Source organism: Carassius auratus, chromosome 27 (assembly GCF_003368295.1).
Source record: "Carassius auratus strain Wakin chromosome 27, ASM336829v1, whole genome shotgun sequence".
NCBI classification, from domain to species: Eukaryota; Metazoa; Chordata; class Actinopteri; order Cypriniformes; family Cyprinidae; genus Carassius; species Carassius auratus.
In genome coordinates this window covers 2,805,065-2,822,521 of record NC_039269.1, presented here as the reverse complement: position 1 = coordinate 2,822,521, position 17,457 = coordinate 2,805,065, and the positions used below count along the sequence as shown (strand labels likewise).

The 17,457-nt window shown below is 39.6% G+C and overlaps 1 protein-coding gene across 4 annotated transcripts in view; it reads right to left on the bottom strand.

Moving 5' to 3' along the window:
* LOC113045087 (zinc finger E-box-binding homeobox 1-like) overlaps positions 1-15,913 on the bottom strand; it is a 21,672-nt gene extending 5,759 nt beyond the window's left edge. Inside the window, exons 1-7 of one of the 4 annotated variants that reach the window (XM_026205238.1) lie at positions 15,729-15,913; positions 5,891-6,052; positions 5,387-5,434; positions 3,862-4,002; positions 3,581-3,783; positions 3,344-3,449; positions 407-2,031 (exon numbers count right to left, since the gene is read on the bottom strand). In XM_026205238.1, the coding sequence (XP_026061023.1) occupies positions 407-2,031; positions 3,344-3,449; positions 3,581-3,783; positions 3,862-4,002; positions 5,387-5,434; positions 5,891-6,052; positions 15,729-15,786 (2,343 nt within the window). In that variant the 5' untranslated portion in view covers positions 15,787-15,913. Of the gene's footprint in view, positions 1-406; positions 2,032-3,343; positions 3,450-3,580; positions 3,784-3,861; positions 4,003-5,386; positions 5,435-5,890; positions 6,053-14,506; positions 14,748-15,728 lie in introns of those variants that run through there. The other 3 variants (XM_026205237.1, XM_026205239.1, XM_026205240.1) reach the window with 3 other exon arrangements.
* Between the last annotated feature and the right edge of the window lie 1,544 nt (positions 15,914-17,457).

Sequence of the window (17,457 nt, the reverse complement as noted above, 5' to 3'; positions counted from 1 at the left end):
GAAAAGCAGTAACATTTATTTGAAATATATAATTTTTTATAATAATAAAGTCTTTTCTGCTGCTTTTAATAAATTCAACATGTCTTTGTTAAATAAAAAAAAAATGTTATGGTTGTATATGCACCGTGTGTATATATACAGTATATATTTTTATTTGTAAATTTAATTTAGCATTTCAAAATCTGTCATAATGTTTCAGAGCTTTAAAGAAAGACTCAACAGCTTCCTAAATCCTAACATTTTATCATGAATCCACATTAAGATAAAAATGAATTACTTTTTTTTCGGTGCATCTGTGTTAAGCATTTGCTTAATTATGCAATGATTAGTATTTATTGTCAGAAAAGACAAAATTCAGAATTGTGACAGCCCTATTTTACCATTATATAAAATGTTCTGTACTTACCTCTTGATTGTTTTTCAGGTTGCCTGCAGTCTTGAGCAATATCTTCTTGGAGCGCATCTTCTGGTACCACTTGCTGACCGCCTCGAGAGGTAACTTGACTGTCTTGGCCACCTGAGACAGCTGCTCCTCGCTAGGATCTTGGTTCTGACTGTAGGCCTTCAGAAGAGGAAGGAGGCGTTCCGCTGCTCCACTCTTATCCTTATCCAGTAGAGAGGTGAGAGATATAGTTGTGGGCGACCCTTTGGCGTCACTGTCTTCACAGTCTGAAGGCTTACGTTTACTCGAGGAGCTGTTGCAAAGCAGACACGCCGCGTAGTTATGGAAGTTATCTCCACAGGTGACGCCGCTGTGAGCCGTTCCGGAGTGTGCCACTGCCTCAGTTGTCGCCGTTGTTTGTTTCCCTCCTTTATTTTCATCTGTTTGCATCTCGTTCTCATCTTCACTCTGTATTTCGGCCTTGATCTCGGCCGGAGAGGCCGGTTCGGTTTTGATTATGATTTTTGGTGGTGCTGTCAGGTTTTGTTTTTCACATCTATCCATCGAATCTGTATTTTCAGTTGTCTCCTTCTCTGCTGTTGGAGTGTTTGTAGTCTTCTCTGGAGTTGATTTAGTCTCAGTGCTCTGCATGTTGGAACTAGCGACAGGTATTTGTCGAACAACGAGGCTCTGTGTCCCATCAGCCCTTCTCACCAGCAGTAAAGTTTGCTGGGTGAGCTTTGGCTGTGCGGCCCGAGCTTGAACCAACCTGGCGGCCTGCGCAGGCGTTATCTTGATGATAGACGGCGGTTTGCTGAAGTTTCCGGTTTGGACTGGTTTAATGATGTTTACCTGTGTAGGTTTAGGTGTCCCTGATGTTTGTGTTTCAGTCGAGTTGGACTGTACCGACTGAAGCTGCACCACGTTTGGCTGTGCAACATTGGTCGATTTTGCCTGTGTTGTACTGGTTTGCGTCACTGTGGGCTGCGTTGTGTTCACTTTTACTGCTTTGAGTTGTGAGTCCAGCTGGGGGTTGTAATTGATGATAATTTTGGCATTTCCGTCTTGTCCCACAACTGGCAAAGAGATGGCGGAGATCACCTGCGGCTGCGTTTGCTGCGGCTGCACCATGATGGCTTGCGGCTGCGCTGACACTTGACCTACGATTTTAGCACTCGTTCCATTTCCATTGGTGCTAGTCAACACCTGTCTGATGACATTACCATCCATCGCTGCGTTCAGCGCATTTTGTAAGTCACTTAAGTTAATACTGATTGGCTGGACAAGCCCGACAGTGGGCAGGACCAACGTCTGGATGATGCCTTGTGGAGCCGGGACTCCATTGGTAGTGGTGGAGGCTATTGTGGGTGTTGTTGGTGCAGGTTTGGGTGGCTGTTCGATAGGCTCCTGTTTGATCTGTTTCAGGGGGAGTTGCTCTTGCAGAGGTTTGTTGGTAATGTCCACCTTCTCCCTCAGAAGGATATGTGTAGGGTGAGAAACGGTAAGAGCCGTTTTCACTCCAGGTGTACGAGGCAGGCCGTTGACCGCAGGGGTCACGCTAGCACACTTCTTACTGCTAATGTGAGAGCTGTAGGACCCCGAGTGTGAGAAACGCTTCCGACAGTTAGAGCACTCATACGGCTTCTCACCTGGATAAACACAGAGAGAAAGAAGCTTATGACTTCTAAGTATATGTAGTTGAACATGATGGGGTCAGTAGGGTTTTGAAAGAAATTAATGCTTTTATTCAGCTAGGTTGCATTAAATGAATGTATCTCAGTTCCCACAAAAACTTTTAAGTAGCTTTACACTGATTTTCAACACTGATGATAATAAGAAATGTTTCTTGAGCACCAAATTAGCATATTAGAATAAATTCTGTAGGATCATGTGATACTGAAAACTGGAGTAATGGCTCATGAAAATTCATCTTTGACATCACAGGAATAAAATCTATATTAAAATATTTTAAAATGGAAAACATATATTAAATTGAACAAATATTTAACACTTGTAATAGTTTTTTCAGACTTTTGAGCTTTAGAGACGCTTAAAAAAAAAAATCACAAACGTCAAACTTTTATACACTAGTGTATACATTTATAAAATGCTCAGTGCTAACAAATAGTTCAAATATCAATTTCTATTTATTTTTTTATTTAAAGCAGCTTAATGGGAGATGTTTTATACTGTTCAAACTTGCATAATAAAACATTGTAAATAACATATTCTTAATATAATAATTTTACATAGTCCACATTTGTACATTTGTAAAAATGAAAGGTTATTATAGAAGCTTGTTAAGGAAATTGTATAGCTCACAATTGCAAATGTATCTCACAATTTAACTTATATATATATTTACCTCTTATTTTTATGTGTTCCCATTTTTTAATTTATTTTTTAATTATTTTTTCAAAGCATACTGAAAAAAGAAAATATTACTCAAACATTTGTATTAGCAATTTTCTGGTTTTTCCCTCAGACAGCGTGAATATGTATAAGTATCATTTAGTTCATAACTGGTGGTGTGTTGCTTAACAAATCTTGTTTACTGAATACACTTAGCAAAATGCAGGGCTAACCCGCGTGATGCAGGATTTTTTAATCTAGGGTTACATGCGATGCTAAAAATAAAAAAATGAACAAGGTTAAAAGTGGAAAGGGAAAATTTAAAGTTGTTCCAAACCTGTCTCAGATTATTTCTTCTGCTGAACACAAAAGAAGATATTAAGAAGGTTGTTGGTAACTAAACAGTTGTTGGTCCCCCCTGACTTCCGTTGTATAGAAAAATACAATGAAAGTCAATGGAGACAAACATTTTTCCAAATTTCATCTTTGTTTTCAGTTGATGAAAGCCATTCAGACAGGTTAGTAACAACTTGAGAGTAACACAATTTTTATTTTGAGTTTACAAAAGTGTTAACAAGAGTAAAATGATATTTCCTGTATTTAACTGACCGCTGTGTATGCGTAGGTGCTCCTTCAGGTGATGTTTGTATTTGAAGGCCTTGGAGCATTCTGTACACTTGAACTTCCTGTTTCCGCCTGACTGAGAAATAGTCCGCTGAAAAGAGACAGACAGGAAAAGGCTGTTTGAAAGCGTTTTTGAGTCAACACGCGACTGTGAACAAAAGCTCTGTGTGATTTCCTCCACAGAGGTGTGAACATTGTGAAGGTGCGAGAGCAGCGCCGTACCTGCTCCCGGATGTGTCTGTGTGAGGTCATGTGACGGACGAGCTGCGTGCGGTAGGTGAAGGTGTAGCTACAGAGGGAGCAGCAGTAGTTGTCTTCGTTCTTTTCATGGCGTAGTTTAATGTGGTCCTTCAGCGACGTGTGACGCTTGTAACCGCGGGAACAGTGCGGACAGGTGTGCAGCTGCGAGAATGTGTCAGGAGTACCTGAGAGACAGATGCACCATTAAATACACTGTAGCCAAAAAAAAGCAACTGAAGGACAGACAAAAACTTGGTGGCTACCGTTCTCATCGTGAACCCCTCGCTCTGGCGTTCTCGGATGTTCCTCTGGGCCGTCTGAGTAAATATGCTCGGTTTCGGTCTGCTTTTCCTCACCGGCCACTTCATCGTCAGCACCATCTTCCTCATCAGTGAAACACTCCTCTTTCAAACACACACAGGCAAATTAGAACAGGTTGATTTTCTCAGCATGAAATACAGGTGTTGGTCAAAATAATGTGAACACCTGGGAAATAAGCAATAGTACTTTATTAAGGTGTTTACCACCATTTGTCTTTAATACAGCTTCCAACTCTCTTGGAATAGATTCATACAATGAGTGAATGTCCTGCAGTGGAAAGTCATGTACAGAACATCTGCCAGTTGCTTTAGAGATGTTGAAGGAGGCAATCTACTTCACACTTTTTTTTCTCCAAATCTGCCCACAGTGGTGATATAATATTCAAGTCCGGTAACTTGTTTGGTTTGGGAAGAAGCTGAAGTCAGAGAGTACAGACAACTAAAAAATTGATTAAAGATCATCACAACGTTTTTTCGCTGTTGCCTATCCAAGCCCTTTTCCTTTTGGGTCGAAGCATACACATAATGATATACAAAAAACAACCTGACTGCATCTTTGTTTAGTGAAACAATGTGAAACACGCATTGGGTTTAATTGAAATGGATTAACCTACACACAGACACTGAATTTTTGGGTTGGATGGTAATGTAGCAGTCTTATGAAAGTACAGTGTAATTATATTTGACTGGGAAGTGGGCCAGTATGGCGACGCATAACGAATGAATAACGACCTGAGAGAGGAATGAGCTCACATGCACCTGATCCAGCCATCCTACGCTAACAGACTCTCACAGACATGTCAGTTCAATTATTTTTCCCTGTACTAAAGTGATTCCAATCTCTTAGACTTTCCATGACAAGCAGGCCTAAGTAGAGTAATAAACCAAGCCTTCCCTAGTTCTCAGCAGCTCGAGTGAAACTGAAAACTTGTGTTACGTCTAAAACTCCCTGTCGTTTTCTGCTCTGTGTCTGAATGCCCTGTCTGAAGCTGGAATATAGTGCATGCGCATGCTGACTTTGTAAATAGTTACAGAGGAAAAACTGGGCATCATACACTAAAAGACTGAGGAACAAACACTAGACTTTCAAGTTATTCCAGGCACAACAAACTCAAGCAGAAACATGCACTTCATTTCTGGGAAGTGAAAACAATATGTGTTCTAAAATCAGCTCAAAACATCAAACGCATTTCATATCTTCTGACTGGATGAAAAATTCTGAAGCTAAAAAATCTCAATGCCCATCATACACTACGCATTTTTGTGAAATCTGTCAACTTGGATTGCCCAAATCTGTTGTTTTCTAGCACTGATCCCCCCCCCCCCCCCCCCCACCAGACTGCATATTGGGGCAAAAATGTGTGCAAAACTTCAATTAAGTGTATTCCAGCCACTGGCAAAGCCTAAGAAATCAATGAAAAATAATAATAAAAAATCCTTAAGAGTGGCTATGTTTCACTAAACTGACCTTTGACCCTTATTTCTTGTATTAAAGCATCTGGCCCCAGGCTGCCATCTGTTAAAAAAAAAAATACCTCAATGTTTTGATAAAATCAATATATTATTAAAATAGGATTCATGAAATTAATTTGTTTAAATTTTGCTCCAACTGTTGTTTAATCATTGTTTGTGGGAATAAGAATCAGTTCAAGGGATGAAACCCAAGAAAAGAAAAAAAAATGCAGAGCATAACAAAATGTAAATCTTTTTCAGTTGTTTCAGAGTATTTTTAACACTAGTAACCAGTTTGCATTACTAGTTTTTTTCTGATCATGAAACAAAAGAATTGTTTTTACAATAAACTTCAGAAACGTCTCAATCCCGCAGTGAGGGGAACAGTTCACCTATCTAGTGATGAGTGCAGCAGCTGTATCAGACTCTGCACCACAGAAGCCACGCTATGATAAGATGTTGTATATCAAACATTAGTCACTCTTATTCTTGCAACTTTCTCTCTTATTGTTTTACTCACCGTCCTGTGTGCATGTGTCAGAGAGCTGCCGTGCTGCTTTGAGCTGAAATACTGAGGACTTTTGGTCAGGATCGTCAGCAATACTGTCCTCCTCTACAATGTGCAGTTTGTCTTCATCGTCTGAATCTGAGGTCGCCTCCGGCACACTGCTCAAACTCCTCACTACATGAAAAAGAGCGAATGACCTTATTAGTTAAGGATCACAGATGTTCCCGAATCCCCAATGAACAAAGATCTCCTTACTCTTTTTGCACTAATGGCCATGTTTGATGCTGTTTAATCACATGTGCATGTGTTTGCAAACAGGACACTTGTTTGTTCTGCTCAAGCGGTGATGTGTCTAATCAGTAACAGCTGTGATTTTTGGCATAACAGAGGGTTAAAACTTGTAAACACGCATGCACACTCGCATACAGAAATATATGAAAATGCATACAATACAAGGTATAATCTGTGCCCTGAAGACAGGAAGTGAAATTCGGTTCATTTTAGATCAGTTTCCTGCAGCCTAGAAAAGCTTTCACCTGCTGTATGACATCATCAGAAACACAATAGTAAATGGAAAGACAATATAAAAATGTTTTCAAAAGTACGTCACAGATTTTGACCTGGATTATTTATCTATATCTAAGAACACTGGTATTTAAAATGCGTTTCAATTGTGCACAAGAATATGAGCTACTGGAAAACTCATTTCTGATATGATTGTGTTTGTGCGCAAGGCAGGATATGAAGAATACTTCCACATGTGCACAGATTTAAACATGTTTGGTTTCTATGGAGCTCATCCAGTTTCTTCTGCTGGCAGAATTAGAGGATGTCAACAGGAAGTGATGTAGAAGTGATCAGATTATGCAAAAAACTGTTCCTGTTTAAGGTTTCTGTTCCTTGAAATTGCCTACACAAAATAATTTCACATACCTGTGCATGCCCGAACTAAAAATTATTAAATTCTGCCACACAGATGGAAAAATCGTTCAAAAACCTTCTACGTTCTTACAGCTGATTCAGATCACAGCTGAATATCTGGCCCATTCAGTAGACAGCTGAAATCACAGCTTTTAGCTATTTAGCAGGTGCACAATAATCAGAGATGATAGAAATGCATTTAAATGTGATCTTATTTTATTTCATTCATTGTTCCAGTCACATTGAAGAGCTTTTGTCTCTGAAAAAATAATGAAGACTGATGCTTCCTAGACGACTTGAAGTTTCAAGGTCAAGAAAACAGGTAAATTTCATAGTTTCACAAAGTACTTAATTCACAGAAATATTGTCCACTCCATTACTGCTAAATTTCTGTCTGTTCTTCACACAATGCTACTGTATCAGAAGTGCATGAGTTATACATTGCTTTTTGTGTCTCTTTTGGAGCCTGACTTTTTCTGGACTCCTTTATACTTCCACAGTCTGACTGTTTGGAAACAAGAAGCGTAAACATTCTTCAAAACATCTCCTAATGTGTTCCACAGAATGGAAGTCATACAGGATTTGGAATGACATGAGGGTGAGTAAATGATGACAAGAAGTTATTGTTTTTGGGTGCACTGTAAAGGACACACACACTTGTGCAGTCTCTTTGGGTGTGTTTATAGTGCAGCACCTGAGCAGCCGACAGTGCTGGCAGGTAGAACCGTTTGAGTGTGAACCCAATCAACACAATCAGGTCACCATGGCAACCTCAATTTCATGTGACATTTCCTGGGATGAGGTGATTTGGCTTGTTATAGAGTGCACCTGCCACCATATGCACACATACGCACACAAACTCTGAATTCATGCAGGAGAATACGGTTTCAAATAGGAACACCTGCTATTCTGAAGGATAAGCAACTGAAAACACAAATAAACAACTTAGCGCACAGTTTGCATTGAAGAGTATGCAGACTTTCTTTGTCATCACAAATATATATTTTTAATGTTATATTACAAATTGCAATGATATTTTACAATATTATTGTTTACTGTATTTTTGATCAGATAAATGCAACATTGTTGTGCATATTTCTTTAAAATTTGAACAGTTTGTTTTCAACTCATACCAGATAATCAGTTTTTTGTTTTTGTTTATACAAGCATATGCATGTGTTTATACATGGTTAAGTGCATATTCATACCCAGTTTATAAACTCCTTTCAGAATTTCTATAAATATATATACAAGATAAAACACTTTTTTTTCCCGTTTAGTACAGAAATTTAGTATCTTTCACAAGCTACATAAAATATTGTGTATATATCTGTCCCAAACAACAGATAATTAAAGAAGCTGCTATTACTCCTATAACGATTTCTGTCAATTGTTCTATGGAATAAATGTGAAATGGCTTTCTCTTTTTCTTTTAGTAAATTCAATCGCCAAATAAAATGTGAAATGTAAAAATCTTGCAATTCATGCTCAACTGAATAAATATATTTTAATGTTCGTGTTTGTGTACAGTCGAGAAAAGAGAAGGAAAGATGACAATAACTATCTCTATGGCATGAAATGTGTGTGTGTTAGGACATAATCAATTTAGAGTAACTTGGGAGCAGTGGTCACCAGCTCTTTTGGTTAATAAGAGTCCATATGCACACTATATGAGCCACGTGAGACCAATTAAACACACTGTACTGTCTACCGGTGGGTTTTCTTTCTCTCATCATCCATGTAAACTCATTCACCAACATATCACTGCTTTGTTCTGTCACACAAACACAAGTCCCTCCCAACCCTCCCCCACCCTAAAAAAGAAAGAGAAAAGCCCTCCTCTTTACCCTGAGAAACTTTCCCCCTGCGGTACAAAGAGGCGGCAAACCGCCGGGAGAGATTAGCATGCAAAAAGAGATGCTCAGCAGTCACAAGCCCCCCACAAACACAGAGTGAAATGTGAAAAGCTCTTTAATGCCCTCTGTATCCCTTTTCTATCAACAGGGAAGTGTGAGAAGAGCTCAGAGCTACAGGTGCTCGTTTTGTCTTTGCTTGTCCCATGCATGCATGCACACATTAACTCATGCATTACAATATACTTGATTGTTATAAATGTAAATTGACATTTTAGGGCTCATTTGAATGGTTTAGAAAATGTAATTTACCTCACCCTGTAAACGTATAAGATATTCTACTTTATCAGAAATATAATATTAAAACTAACAAGACATAAAATTACCATAAAACAATTTCAGATTATTTTGTGTTGTTAATGATAAAATAACTGACAATAAATCTGTGAGAAATGCAAACAAGAAACTATTATATATCATCTTATATTGTGTACAAATATAAGCTTCTTATATGCTTAGATATTTAAGCATATAATTATAATATAATTATAAACTATGCTTCTCTTCCATCTTTATGACCCTATAACTCTAGCACTCTCTATTTTAATTCTATTTCTTAAAAAAAACTTGCCTCTTTTAGACTTGCACTCTATTCATTTACTAACTGCTTGTTTTCTTTAAAAACATAAAATTAAATAACAGTAGCTTCTTTAATCTTTTTGCATTCTGTTTGTTTTCTTTTTATTAAACAAATAACAAAAGCAAAAAAGGCATCTAACACTGACTCTATTCTTTTTCAGTTCTATCGGTTTTATTATATAATTATGAACAACAAAAACCAGCGTTAAGCTAACTGAGACTTGTTATAGCACTTGTGTATCATTGCTCTTTTGTCGTTTTTGATTGCTTCCACTGTCCTCATTTGTAAGTCACTTTGGATAAAAGCTTCTGCTAAATGTAAATGTAAAATATCCACACACACACACACACACACACACACACACAGTACTATATATATTACATCTATGTATGTACATGTATAATTAATGTATAGTTATACAAGAGTAATCAATTTTAGATATGTTATTACTAGGCAAGAATATATAATTATATTCCCTCTCTCTCTCTCTCTCTCTCTATATATATATATATATATGTGTGTGTGTGTTAAATGTATATTAATTATGTGTTTTTAATTATCATTAACCCTAGAAATTAGGGCTGCATGATATTAGGAAAAAATGACATTGCAATATTGCACACTTACATTCTCATTTTAAATTATTTAAACATCAAAGTATTATTTAAATTAGAGTAAATAATTTGTTTTTAACTCTAGGATATGGTTTGAATTGTTAATGTATTAATTAACAAACATAAACTTACCAAGAGCAATACTTTTGTTACTATATTTATTAATCTTTGTTTATCTTACTTTATAAAAACACAGCTGTTCATTGTTTGCTAATTTTACTTTACAGTAGGGATGCACCGATCATGATTTTTCAGGGCCGATTCTGATACTGATTTTTTTTTTACAAGCAAACTGGCCGATTACGATACCGATTTCCGATTTTTCTTTTTATTAGATCTTTTAAGCAACAAACAAGAAAGAAGGAAAGTGTGCATAAACAAGATATTTGGTATTTAATAGGCTAAACTTGCTTTTGGCTATTGAAAACAATAACTGTAACCATCTGAAATTAACGGCAGTAACTGCACAGTAAGTAGACTACATTCAATACAAACATAGATGGTACAGACATCAGCATTTAGCTTTTGTTTTTGATTTGGGTTGAAACTAGGGCTGCACGATATTGGGAAAAAATGACATTGCAATATTTTATTTTTCTGCGATATATACTGCGATATGAAATCTAATAAAAAATTTTCTTACAAACAAAAATGAGGTGAGCAGATTTACATTCTCATATTAAATTATTATGACACCATCATGTCAATTGATTAATATGCGCGAGGGAGAGAGAGCAAGACAGCACTTGTGTTGTTTGAAGACGGCGAGCGTGCAGCTGGGGCTCGCTGTCTCTCGCGCGCTCTCTCTCTCGCTGTCTCTCGCGCGCTCTCTCTCTCGCTGTCTCTCACGCGCTCTCTCTCTCGCTGTCTCTCGCGCGCTCTCTCTCTCGCTGTCTCTCACGCGCTCTCTCGCTCGCACTCTCTCTCTCGCTGACCTGTCAAAACTTTCACTCTGTGGTTAAGCTGTGGAATTAATCCGCGATTTACATTCGTCAAGGGCCGGGGAGCAGCTGGCCCGTACAGTTAATGAATAACGCATCAACTACGACAGCCTACATCGCAAATTCTGTGATGTGACTATTGTGGATTCGTACATCGCGATATCGATGCTTAAACGACACAACGTGCAGCCCTAGTTGAAACTACAGAGAACTGGCCTTAAATAAAAGATTAACTATAACCATGTGAAATTAAAGGCAACAACTGCATAGTTCTACAGTCCAAATAACACAATCAACACACATTCAATAAGATGTTTCTTAATCAGCATTCAGTATTTTAGTTTTTAAATTTGGTTTTAAATAAAAAAAAAGGTCTTTACCAGTGAGACTAAATAAAAGTATGCAATATAAATACATTTTCCAAAATTTTAAAATCAAATAATGTTTTTCTAATCTGCGCACAGATTTTCAAAATACACTTCCACACAAATGACATAGCGAACAATTACAATGTAGTATGTGCACGCGGGCACACTTCCGGAAAAATCGGCAGAAAAAAGACCAAAAACCGGCTGATTGCCGATCGTGTATTTTGAGCAAAAACCGGCCGGGTCCGATGAATGGCCGGTCAACCGGTGCATCCCTACTTAACAGTGCATTAACTATGTTAACAAATACTGTACAACTTTTGATTTCAACATAAGGCTATAACCTAAATGTTGAAATTAACAATGTTGTAGAAGTGCAGTTTAGTAATAGTAAATGTTAAATAATGTAGTTAAATAGCTTAATAAATAGAACATTATTGTAAAGTGTTACAGATTTTTTTTTAATACACCAATTCAGACATCTCGTGAGTTCAGTGTTGGACAGGTCAGTTGTTCAAACCATTCATTAAATTGAATCGGTTCAAATGAATCATTAGTTCGCAAATCAGACGTGTACGGCACATGCCGCCTTGTGTAATTATCTCTGCAGTTTATGATATCGCACAAGATTTGACAACACAGAAAACATTTCATCACTGGATAGTTTTTTTTTCTCGACAATTTGGTGTCAATTGATTTCAATTAATATGCGCGAGGGAGAGAGATCAAGTCAGCGCTCGTGTTGTTTAAAGACGGTGAAGGTGAGCGTGCACGCGTGGCCGGGGATCTCTCGCGCTCTCTCTCTCTCTCTCTCTCTATGCTCGTTCTTATATGCGCCCTTTTAAATTAATCCGAGAAGCACATTCGTCAAGGGCCGGGGAGCAGCAGGCCCGTACAGTTAATGAATAACGGATCAACTACGACAGCCTATGTCGCACATCCTGCGATGTGACTATCGTGGATTCGTACATCGCGATATCGATGCTTAAACGACACATCATGCAGCCCTACTAGAAATATACATTTACATATATATACAGCGGGGACATGTATATGACTTAGTATTTTGTAAAAAAAAAAAAAAAAAAAACGTTGGCAAGCACAGATGTAAGATGTTTTTGTAGTTGGTCACCAGGATTGAACACATCTCAGGAGGGATTTTGATCTACTCCTCTTTACTGATCCTCTCTACACTTGAGGTTTTTTGCTGTCGTTTGGCAACTTAGTTTCAGCTCCCTCCACAGATTTTCTATACGATTGAGGTCTGGAGACTGGCTATGCCACTCCATGACCTTAATGTGCTGCTGCTTTTGTTGCCTTGGCGGTATATTTCAGGTCAATGTCATTGTCATGCTTGGAAGACCCATCCGTGACCCATCTTCAGTGTTCTGGCTGAGGGAAGAAGGTTCTCGTATAAGATTTTACAATACATTGCCCTGTCCATTTGCCCTTAAATGTGGTGAAGTCATCCTGTAACCTTAGCAGAAAAACAGCCCCAAAGCATAATGTTTCCACCTCCGTGCTTGACTGTAGGGATGGTGTTCTTGGGGCCTTGTGTAGATCTACAGTCTTGTCTCTGACATCCTTTGACAGCTCTTTGTTCTTGCCCATGGTGGTGAGAGAGGTTGGAATGGAAGATACAGATTGTGTGGACAGGTGTCTTATACACCTAACAAGCTGACATTAGGAGTAACTTCTTAAAGTGACAGGACTAATCTGTGTTCCACATGGGCCATAACCAATCCGTGGGAGCCAGAATTCTTGCTGTTTGGTAGAGGATCAAATACTTATTTCACTCACTGAAATGCAAATCAATCTCTAACCTTTATATAATTTGTTTTTCTTGATTTTTTTGGTTGGTATTACTATTATTTCTCTATCTGTTAAAATAAACCTACGATAAAAATTCCAGACCCTTCATTTCTTCGTAAGTGGGCAAACTTACAAAATCAGCAGGGGATCAAATAATTATTTTCCCCACTTTATATATATATATATATATATATATATATATATATATATATATATATATATATATATATATATATATATATATATATATATATATTATGTACACACACAAACATATAGTATAAAATATACAAAACACACAGTGAAATCTTAAAACAAGAGAATCTTCCTGACCCGACAGAAATGATAAATGTTAACATGTGTGGCTTTAAAGGTCAAAGGTTGACCGAGGGTCATGAATGAGAAAGGGGAAAACAAAAACCTTAATGTCTTCCTGTAAAATACCACAGTTACAAAAAAAGAAACTACTAGGTCTATCTGTAAGCTATTTTTTACTTTCTGTATCTCACTTGAGATGTACATGAAAGTGTAAACTGCAACTTAGCCAATGAAAAAGAGTCTCGAAAGGACCGTGTGACCTCATTTCCGTGCTGTGACGTCCTGGGTCTCTGGAACATATCAAGCACGAGAACCAGCGGCAGGAGAAATGAAAATAAAAGTCACGGCAGCATCACTGCTCCTCATAGTGCTTACGTCACACCGGCCGTTCATAACACAATACATCCGTCCGCACCAAAAAAATAAGTAAATACATACAAAACCTAGTTTGCTGTGTATTCTTATAATATTTAATAACCAAGTCATATCACACGAAATATCCGAAACCGACCACAACATGTTTAACAGAGGCAAAACTGTCAGAATACACTAGGTAACGACGGGCACAGTGAATCAGCGCCTCTCTACACCTGAATCCTAACGTTACCTTTGTTTCCATACAAAGAAAGTGTGCTTTAAAAGATGAATCCCCACAAAACAGCTTAAATCAGGCGTTTATGCTATGTTAAAATAGCACACTTAATAAAAAACGCCAATGAAGGCACCTATGTAGTAGGTGTTTCGTCACCTATCCTACCTGGCTCGACTCCGACTCGCGCGAGCAGCAGCCCCGCCCTCACTGCAGCAAATAACGGTCCACACCGCCATTACACAAATAACGGTACCTTACGGAAAAAATGACCTGTTTGACTTCTGACCAGAAATACGACGGAAAGCACAACTAACAACCACATTATGCACTATATCTTTCGTTCCCAACCACTTTACGGCAGCTGAAACTGGACTCCTGCGCGAAAATAAAAACAAAAACAAAACAACCTGCGTTCTAGCAACGAGCGTACAGCGTGATATTACTCAGTAGTAACGTTGTATGAAAGCCAAATAAAAGGTAATCGGTTATCACTGTGAGCGATGCGGACGTCATGCACGTCTGCAATCAAACACCGTCATCATCTTCTCTCTCTCTAACGTTAACGTTACCTGCAGAAGTTGCCATTTGCCGTAGCGTGCGCTGGGCGCCTCTCTCGTGCTTCGCTCGGGCAGATACCGTTTCACACACCGATTCCCTTCCACCGTCTGGGCAATCACGGCACTGGACACGCGAGGAGGGTGATGAACGGTAAAGGAGGACATTGGCTCTTTCCGTTGTCTCCTCACCGTTCAGGTAAACACGTTGACGGCTCCTGAGCGTGTTACGTCGCGAGCGTATCCGCGCTCGTTGTCACACGCACGCACGCACAGGAAAAAGGTATATGGTCCTCATAACTGCACGGCGGACCGGATTACCGGAAAGGTTATTTAAAGAGAAAGCAACGTCAAACAAGAAATCAACAGCATCTATTCAGTGTTGGGCGTGGATGTTTAGATAAGAAGTGGACGAAAGCAATATGCTCTTTTAACATTACTTTATCAAGAGATGCAGAGTTGACTTCTTGTGGTATTTCTCTGCAGACTGTAACATTTCTTGCTCTAATGAGGAAATGGCAAAATCTAGTCATATATTTAAATGGAACACTTGTAATAATATGGCAGAGTATTGTCTGTTATTAATTAAACTAAACTAAAATCTATAACAAACATCCAGCTAAAGATCGCTATGGGATTAAGGACTGGACGCTCTTAAAGGTATAATGTTAGTCCAGAAAAAAAAACTATATTATACTACTGCCTTATAGTGACTTATTGCAAATTTTGCAATGCAAGTAAATGGTTACTGAGACTGTCATTCTGCTGAACATTTCATAGACATACGTTTGAAACAACATGTTAAATGATAACATAATTTTGGGGGTGAACTGTACTTCTAAGTGTTTCGTTAGATTTGTGAGCAACAACTGTCAAGAATCCCACTAAGAGACGTCATTTGAATGCAAATAAAAGTTTATGCTTTAGTGTTGTCAGTACTCTAGTTTTGAATGAGTGTAACACCATTTGATTCACTCTACAAGTTTTTGATCAAGCAAATTCTAAAATAAAACAAAACGCGAGTAGTTCCGTATAACGGTCCGGACAGGCTCAGGTATACGGGTGCAGCACACTGGGACAGCCCAGCCCGTTCCCATAGTACACAACTTCATAAGTCGTCATTAAACTAGTCCAAAGATGGGGAGAAAAATAAAACAACCGGATGATTTTTAAAGAAACTTCTCGGCCTTTCCGTTCTCGTGTGTGTGTGTGACTGGTTTCAGCCTGTGGGACTCACCGTTGTTGCGTCGCGGCTGTGTCTGTTTTCTGCGCTGGCACCTGGGGCCATCCGCCATTATTTTTTACACTGTGTCTGAACAGTCTATGGTCTGAACTCTGCCTCGCGAGTTGAGCCCCAGTACCCCCCTCGGTTACCCCCTCCCCATAACAGGCCCCTCTCCGCACCTGGTTTACGACATTCTGCTTTACGACATAACCTTTTAATACTGTCTATGGTGAGGTGAGAACACCTCTTCTGAACACCCCCCCCCCCCCGTGTGCAGCTAACCACTACTTCAAACCTGGGGCAACATTCTATATGTGTAATAAGAGTTTATTACATTAAGGAGCAAGCGGACAAAAAGAATTTAGAAGAACGTTTACGATTTACGGGGAATAAGATTATTGTAACATCGGGAGCGCCCCCGAGAGGCTGGGAAGTCTGATGACGTAGTTTGTTTAAGTCTTTAAATTCTGGTTACATGTTAGCGGTCTTCCCTGCAGAGATTTTGCTTATTATTAAATCTCTTAAACAGAAGTTCAGTTGTTCCCTATCATAGGTCACTTCGATGCTGCGGTGACGTCACCACGTATGGGAACACCTCCGGTGTGACGAATGTCTGAAGCCCTATACCATCCCGCCAATCCTATTGGCCAAATGGCGCATAGCACCACCCTACGCATGCGCACGCATGATATACCTGGGTGCAGCGCGCCATTTCGCTCAGATTTCATTCCTTCAGGAATAGCGATCTCTTCGAGCAGTGTTAACTCCTCTTCGCGGACGCGATGAGTTTTCGCAAATGCAAGGAGCCATGTACCAGGTACATCACGGCGGGGGACACTCATGACAGGTGCGTAGTGTGTCTTGGTCTACATCACGCACAGGCGGCGCTTAGCGGCCTTTCTTCCTGTCCCCATTGTGATGGCCTGCGGCTCAGAGTACTGCGCTCTAGGGTGGACATATTCTCAAATGTCGCCCTCGAGTCTAACCCCCGTCAGGTCACCTCTGCGACTGCCGAGGCACCGCACGAGGCGAGGGCCTGGGGTGACACGTGCGACATGGATTTTGTGGACAGCGCAGCGCTGGAATATTCTCCACATGAGCTGTAATGTCAGACACTCCCTCAGACACTCTGCGCAATCCTGCTTTCGGAATTCGAGGGATGACTCAAGGACCCTACACAAATGGCCCGTTTATGACGGCTCGCGCAGCCGCCGCTTTTTGCTAGCGGCAGAGCCCGATGTTCCATCTGTTGGCCTAATTCCTGCCGTGGACACGTTTCAGGATTATACTCAACGGGACGCAACGACTCTTGTGCATACGCTTCCCCGGTGCACGAACACCACAGGTTTTTCGTGTCCGGCCGTTTTAACGCGTATGACAGCTTTGCAGGGAGCGGAAGTTTTGAAACCGCTAATATTGTTTCATTTTCATTTCATTGAGACATTTCTCAATGGGTGTTACGCACGATTTGTCACGGATACAACATTCAGTTTCGAAAAGGCCCGCCTCCTTTCCGCGGAATTCTTTCCACTACGGTGAAGTCTACGGAAATGGCGGTGCTGCGACAGGAAATGTCAACTCTGCTGAGCAAAGGGGCTATAGAAGAAGTACACCCCTCTCAGATGGAGACAGGTTTTTACAGCCGTTATTTCGTGGTACCGAAAAAAGACGGCGGATTACGGCCCATTCTGGATTTATGCCGTCTGAATCTTGCACTCAGGCCGAGCAAATTCAAGATGTT